The following is an 8,000-nucleotide window of genomic DNA, read 5'->3' as shown; positions in this document are numbered from 1 at the left end:
TTGAGTTCCCTGGCATAGATGGACGAGACATACTGCTGGATCCATGTGGGCGAAGTCTTCTGTATTGATACTGCTCTGAGACAGAAGGTTGAAGATCCAAATGCAGTATTTATTGAAGGGTAATCCAAAGTCGTAGTCCATAAAACACCCAAATGTCATACACAGGAAAGCAGTCCAAAAAGGCAAACAAAACAGAAGGAACAGGCAAAAGGCTAATCCCCAGAGAAGGCAAGAAATCAAAGACCAAGATACATGAAAACAGGGAAATGCTCAGAAATGCAGTTGTGACACTAAAGAAGACTTCGCAATGAATGACAGAGTGAACAAGGTATATATAGGCAGAGGTAATGAGGTCATGAGACACAGGTGTAAACAGCGAGTGCTAATGAGTCCAAGGATTATGGGTAATGTAGATTGTGATGGAGTGACAGTCCGGGGTGGAGTGCCCTCTGGTGGTGATCACGGGCACTCACACTGGTGAATTGTGACAGTCAGAGTGGCGTAGTCGGTTTCTTTAAAGTTGCATTATCCCAATCTAAGTAATTGTGCCCTTAGTGCTCCTACCCATAGTTTCCCCTACTACCACACTTGTATATCAATAACAACTCAAGTAATTCACTTAGAACAAACAGCATGCAAGCAGAACCTCTGAGATATAGGGAGAAACAAACACTTGTATTTATTTTAGCATTTCAAGGTTACACAAGCATGCACTTATTATAATAGTTATCATTATATCATATGCTCTTATGGAACTAATTGAATATCTTTAATGGCAAATAACTGGTACTTGTCCAGTATTTGAGTATTTCTACTATTGTATTAATGTCCTTAAAGCTGAATCTGCCGTATATATTAAAATAATTGTACTTTTTTTAACTTAATTGCAATATACAGTGAAGCATATTTTCAGTAATGATGAACAGTATTACCTGCAAAGAACCTGACAAACATTTCTGTGCATGTGCAAAATGCCTTGAAAGACTTGATTACATACATGTAAAGTGCTCATTTATTCATAAATGCATGCATATGCTTATTGAGTTGACTGCATTCCCAGTATGTATAAACTTTGCATTAGTTGGAAGCAGCATCTCTCAGTCTATTATTAGCAAGGTTCACAATTTGATCTAATGCCTTCAGAATGAGAACGTCAACATCATCATTTATGTTGATCTCATCATTGTAGTTCTTCACTGGAAAGATGTGGTTCACTGGCACACCGATCTTGTTACTACACATTTGCACCTGAAAAAAATAATAATATTATGATTCAACAAATATCAGGAAAATCCTATATTGAAAAATGTCACTTCCACAAAGTAAATCACATATAGCACGTTCAATTCACCTTCTCATTGATCTTCCTGCTGTTGTAGATCTTCTTTAGGTCTTTTTTCACCAGTGGACATGCTTCATCCACTTTAGTCATGATGATCACTTGAGGAATCCCTACAATGATAGTATTAGTGGTTTATTTTTTTATTTTTTTAGAAAATATGATATATAATAAATATTTTCCATTGTTTACAAATTATACAGGACCAATTATTCTGGGAAGGTATCAATTAAGTTCCAATCTATTTAGCATAATGTTTCTTTTACATCCAGCGATCAGTACAGCCCCTTTTTCATATTTGCTGTCCAGTATAAATATAATTTCTTGTTTATAATTAAGCTATTGGAAAATAATTTTGTTATTTTAGGAAAAAAAAAACAAAAAAAACTACTAATGTAAACCTTCCTAATGACACAATTGGACAACTTTGTGTTTGGAGGACATGAGCAGTGCTCAGAAATGTCATTTTCCTGAGGAACATGTATTGGAGAGTGGAATTTGCATGCCGAGCCACTTCCCTGAATAGGTATATAAGATTACGGCACACTTCCACCCATTCAGGTCTATTCTGAGGAGCTGAGATGCTGTCCTGGCCATTCAGGGTTGTAGCAGGGTTGTACCATTTGTCAGTTGACATAATGTCTCCATTCCCTCCATCAAGGAACAAGGGTTACATCAGTAACCAAGAGGTTCCCCATCTGTCAGTCACTATGACATTATGTCGACTGACAAATGGGGTCCCTATGGCACCACAACCAATGAACTGTGTTACATACCTAGTCCACTATAGAGGCCACAATCATAGAGACGAGCATCTGGAAATAAACATATGTGGGGCGGTGCTACATATGGAAAGATATGCAGTAGGTCCTGCTTAGACAGGGGTGGTACTACCAAAGAGACGCAGAGATGGAGCAGAGCAGAATCTGCCCATGGAAAGACACAGGTTCCAAGTGGGGAAAATGACCTGATGATCAAAGGCCCATGCCCACCTTTGAACAGAATGGTGCTGATAGTAGTGAGAAACAGTTCCTGGTGCTTCACGTCTTATTGCCTGTATCTGCTTTTGTCACTTTTGTTTTGTCAGTTTTTTTGTTTGTTTGTTGTTGTTTTTTTTTTGTTTGTTTGTTTTTTGTTTTTTTTTTTGGGGGGGGGGGGTCGACAGCTTATAAAAACTTTGTTGTGTTTTTTAGCTTGTTTGTTGTACATCTTGTCACATATAAGCTTTTAGACATTGTTCTAAAACAATACACAGTCAATGGAGACCGTTGGATTGTTTTCCACCCCGGTGTGGGCATGGCCTGAATGCACTCTTTCTCTATGGTCAAACAAACAAACAAACAAACAAACAAACAAATAAATACATAAATAAATAAATAAATAAATAAATACATTAATAAATAAATAATATGTTACAATATGGAATTAATTGACCAGCAGCCATATCATCCCTGTAGTTCAAGACTGGTTTCCCACTGAAGCTCCCTTCTTTCAATCCCTTCTATCCTCATTCGATCTCAAACTCCTTACTACCTCACACACCCACAAATCTGGCAACCAACTTGACCTCGTCTACATACGCAACTGCACTACAGAAAACATTTTGTTCAAACCCTTACACTTCTCTGATCATTACTTCATCACATTTAATCTACATCTTACTACTCATACACTTACACTTCCTCTACCCGTTAGTTACAGACGAAACCTGCGTTCTCTTTCTCCCTCTCACCTCTCCTCCGTTGTGTCATCCTCTCTTCCGTCACCTACACAATTCTCCTCTATGGATGTCAACTCTGCAACAGACACTTTATGTTCCACTTTAACCTCTTGTCTAGATAGTATCTGCCCTCTGTCTTCTAGGCCAGCTCGCGCTACTCCCTCTAACCCTTGGTCATCTGATGTTCTTCGTGAACACCTGACCAAACGTAGGGCAGCAGAGAGAAAATGGCGCAAATCAAACGACCCATCTGACTTCAGTAAGTATAAATCTCTGCTCATTTCCTTCTCACAGGCCATCCATACAGCTAAATCCTCATATTTCCACAACAAAATCAACAGCACCTCAGACACACGCACACTTTTCAGAGCTTTCAACTCTCTGCTCTGTCCCCCTCCACCAACTCCCACCACCTCTCTATCTGCAGACGATCTTGCCCATTTTTTCACAGATAAAACCACACTCATCAGCTGTCAGTTCACACTTCCACACACACACAATTTTAAATCGGCCACATCCACAGCCAAACATCTTCTCTCCTCCTTCTCTTCACTCACTGAGGATGAAGTATCTAAACTTCTCCTCTCCAGCCATCCCACTACCTGCCCTCTAGATCCCATCCCCTCACATCTCATACAAGCCCCCCTACACACTTACCAGCACTCACACACATCATCAACACAACTCTCTGCACGGCATCTTCCCTACCACATTCAAGCAGGCTCGGGTAACCCAGCTGCTTAAAAAACCCACATTAGACACATCACTTGTAGAGAATTACAGACCTGTTTCTCTCCTACCAATCATTGCGAAAACACTTGAAAGAGTTGTGTTCAACCAGGTCTCATCTTTCCTCTCACAGTCTAATCAACTGGATGTAAACCAGTCATGTTTTAAAAAGGGCCACTCAACTGAGACTCACTAGTCTCATAAAAGGGACACCCTAATCTCACTACGAAAACGAATAAAGAAAAACAACCCGATTGCCCTCCGAGAGGCGGGGTGGAAGAAGGGCAAAAATGGACGGATTTCCCGGAAACGACTGGAACGGACACGGACAAAGGTTCTAGGATCATGAGAAGATGCAGGTGTGGGTGGGAAAAAGTGACCACCTTCAGAGGGTTGCGGATCCACCAGGGAAGGAAGAAGTGTGAAGAGGGGGGCCAACAGCAACATTGCACTGCAACCGCAGGTCAGACAAGAGGAACCCAAGGCCAGGTCGCAAACCACAGTGCCGAGGGATCCACCGTTGCTGTTGAAAGGCAAGTGGAGGACACAGGAGGGCCCGCGATGGATGCCAATGCCTCTGAGAGTGGCACTGATGAAGACACACACAGAACACAAAGCAACCCCAACAACCGCAAGCAAAGCCATAGGACAGAGAGGAGAGAACCCGGAAGGAGACAGATGGTGAAATGGCCAAAAGCCAACGAAGGCGTGGTCTGGCAGAAGCTGGACAGGGACCTCAGCCTTATCCTGGAGCACTCATTGCGTGGCCAAGTGGAAACCAAGCTGAACCGTATCGGAGACATCCTGTATGATGAATGCATAGGCATCTTCGGAGCAACTGCTGGAAAGCGGAGAGCTTGTCCAGTGCAGAAGGGGAGGAGGGAGAGGGAGATCGAGCAGTTGGTGAAGAGGCGGCGCCAGCTCCGAAAACAGTGGAGGAAGGCAAGCAGAGAGGAGAAGGAGGGCCTGAAACCACTGTGGGACGAGGTGAGAAAAGAGCTTGCCGGCCTACGGAGGGCAGAGCGCATCCGCAAGCGCAGAAGGCGGAAGGAGAAAGAGAGGAGTAACTTCTTTAAAAATCCCTTCAAGCATGCCAGACAGCTGCTAGAGGATAAGAGAAGCGGAAAGCTTGAGATCACCAAATCTGAGCTGGAGAGCTACATAAAGGAGCAGTACAGTGACCCAGCGAAGTCAACTCCGCTGGGATCCCCTGGGTATGTCCCTCGCCCAGCTCCTCCAACCTCCCTCTTTGATGCTGCCCTCCCCAAACTCAGCGAGGTAACAGAGGTGGTCCGGAAGGCAAGATCAGCCTCAGCCCCAGGCCCGAACGGGATACCTTACAAGCTTTACAAGTACTGCCCAGGGGTCTTGAGACACCTCTGGAATCTGCTGAGAGTGGCCTGGAAAAACCAAGTTATCCCGTCAGAGTGGCAGAGAGCTGTCACAGTTTTCATTCCAAAGGAGCAGAACTCCAGAACGATCGGCCAGTTTAGGAGTATCGCCCTCCTGAATGTCGAAGGGAAGATTTTCTTCTCCATCCTGGCCAAGAGGTTGACCAGCTACCTCACAGGAAATGGGTACATCGATACCAGCTGCCAGAAGGCAGGTGTGCCAGGCTTCCCAGGGTGCGTGGAACACTCTGCAGTAATATGGGAGCAGATCCAAAGGGCGAAAAGAGAGAGAGGTGACCTGCACGTAGTGTGGCTTGACCTTGCTAACGCATATGGGTCAGTCCCTCACCAACTCATCGAGTTCGCCTTGGACTTCTTCCATGTCCCAATCGGTATAAGAGCCTTGGTGGCCAAGTACTTTGGAGACCTCCAGATGTGCTGCACCCACCAGGACTTCACAACAGGCTGGCAACAGCTGGAAGTAGGCATTGCCATGGGATGCTCAATCTCGCCCATCTTGTTCGTCACAGCCTTCGAGATCATCCTCATAGGGGCTAGGAAGATGGTCGGAGGAGTGAAACTGCCATCAGGAATAAGGCTACCAGCAGTTAGAGGTTACATGGATGATATCACCACCATGCTCCGGACAGCAGCATGTACAACAAGACTGCTGAAGAGGATCGACGAGCTTGTGGGCTGGGCGAGGATGAAGATCAAACCACCCAAGTCACGCAGTTTGTCGATCAGGAAGGGAGTCAGAAATGACGACACCATCTTTGTCGCAGGTGGTGAGAATATCCCACTGCTGGCAGATCAACCGGTTCGTAGCCTGGGTCGTACCTATACAGCAGAGCTCTCAGACAGGCAGATGGGGGAGACAGTGAGGAAGCAGCTCGCAGATGGCCTGTTCAAGATCAACCAAAGCCAACTCCCCGGAAAGTACAAAGTTTGGTGTTACCAGACAATACTGTACCAAAGGGTGATGTGGCCACTGAAGATGAGCGAAATCCCCTCGTCAGTGGTAAACAAGATGGACGGGCTGGCAAACTCGTTTATCAGGAAGTGGCTGGGACTACCAAGATGCTTCTCGGAGGTAGGCCTCTTCGGGAGGAACACGCTACAGCTACCACTTCGATCCATCATCGTGGGATACAAGCAAGAGAAGGCTCGACTGGTGCTGGAGCTGAGGGAAACCACTGACCAGCTGGTGAGAGCAGCGGGCACCCAGATAAGAACGGGAAGAAAGTGGAAAGCCCAAGAAGAGGTCGATGTGGCAATCGGCAGGTTGAAGCACCGCGAGGTGGTCGGCAGAGTCCAGGAGGGCCGGGCAGGCCTTGGGAGGGGCGATTTTCCCTTGTTCTGGTCAAAGGCTTCCAAAGAAGACCGAAAAGCCATGGTGGTGGCGGAAGTGGCAAAAGCAGAGCACGAACGCCTTAACATCAAAGCGGTGTCCCAGGGCCAACAAGGACGTTGGACGGCATGGGAAGGTCTTATTGACAGGTCCATGTCATGGTCCGACCTATGGAAGATCCCCCAAGCTAGGCTCAGCTTCCTGATCAGAGCAACTTATGACTCCTTGCCTTGTCCCCGAAACCTCCACCAATGGTTTGGTGCCGAAGAGACCTGTTCCCTTTGTAACACCAGCAACACAAGCCTCCAGCACATTCTGTCGGGCTGCACAACAGCATTGTCCCAAGGCCGCTACAGGTGGCGACATGACCAAGTACTGAAGAAGCTGGCAGAGGTGGTAGAGTCATGCAGAAAGGAGGCAAACAGCAGACCTTCCGCTCATGGACGACATTCCATCCAGTTCGCGAGGGCTGGAGAGAGTGTCAGACCCTCCCGCCAGAGAGATATAGCAAGGCTCCTCTCACCGGGATGTGAGTGGACCATGAGGGTCGACTTGGGAAAGCAGCTCCAGTTCCCCAGGGAGATAGTGGAAACATCCCTGCGGCCAGACCTCGTCATGTGGTCAGAAGCTTGCAAGACCGTCTTCCTGGTGGAACTTACTGTACCATGGGAGGGAGGTGTGGAGGCTGCGTATGAACGGAAGCGAGCCAAGTACTCGGATCTGGCGACAGAGTGCAGGGAGGCGGGCTGGAAAGCCATTATCTGCCCTGTGGAGGTGGGGTGTAGGGGCTTTGTAGGTTCCTCATCCGCTCGCCTACTCCGCGACATGGGATGCACAGGAGCGAGACATCGGAAAGCCATGAAAGAGTTGGCAGAGGAGGCGGAGAAAGGCAGCTTTTGGCTGTGGCTAAGGAGGAAGGAGAAGGTTTGGGGGGCAAACACCTAGGGCATCAGCAGGGGGTGGCAGGGAGAGATCCCTGCCATCGCTCCGCCACCACGAGACGTACTGGGGTTAAAGGAGCGAAACGTCGATGAGTGGTGGTCCCCAGCTGATGACCCGTTCAGGCTCACGGAAGTGTTCAGTGTGGTGTCACGGCACACCAGTTCAAAAGGCACTGGAGGAGGTGCGTCAGGCAGTGATGTCCAGCAGGAAAACCATCACCTGTATCTTGATATACAGACGACATTATTGTCAGTTACTGAAGCCCTGCGGCTGGCTAAAGCTGCATCCAAATCATCAGTCCTCATCCTCCTTGATCTATCTGCTGGCTTTGACACTGTGAATCATCAGATTGTTCTGTCCACCCTCTCATCACTGGGCATCACAGGAACTCCGCTCCACTTGTTTGAGTCCTATCTCACAGGTAGGTCTTTTAAGGTTGCCTGGAGAGGAGAGGTATCCAAAACACATCAACTGACCACGGGGGTTCCTCAGGGCTCAGTGCTTGGACAGCTCCTCTTCTCCATTTTC

The 8,000-nt window shown here is 47.1% G+C and overlaps 1 protein-coding gene across 2 annotated transcripts in view; it reads right to left on the bottom strand.

Moving 5' to 3' along the window:
- Positions 1-473: 473 nt before the first annotated feature.
- The window catches only part of LOC137062308 (interferon-induced protein 44-like), a 60,351-nt gene continuing 52,824 nt past the window's right edge, over positions 474-8,000 (bottom strand). For both annotated transcript variants that reach the window (XM_067433171.1, XM_067433172.1), the window contains exons 7-8: positions 1,352-1,452; positions 474-1,248 (exon numbers count right to left, since the gene is read on the bottom strand). In XM_067433171.1, the coding sequence (XP_067289272.1) occupies positions 1,078-1,248; positions 1,352-1,452 (272 nt within the window). In that variant the 3' untranslated portion in view covers positions 474-1,077. The remainder of the gene's footprint in view (positions 1,249-1,351; positions 1,453-8,000) is intronic.

The sequence above is a fragment of the Pseudorasbora parva genome, chromosome 23 (genome assembly GCF_024679245.1).
Source record: "Pseudorasbora parva isolate DD20220531a chromosome 23, ASM2467924v1, whole genome shotgun sequence".
In the NCBI taxonomy this organism is placed as follows: Eukaryota; Metazoa; Chordata; class Actinopteri; order Cypriniformes; family Gobionidae; genus Pseudorasbora; species Pseudorasbora parva.
Note: the sequence above shows the minus strand (reverse complement) of the source record. Positions and strands in the feature narration are given on the sequence as shown.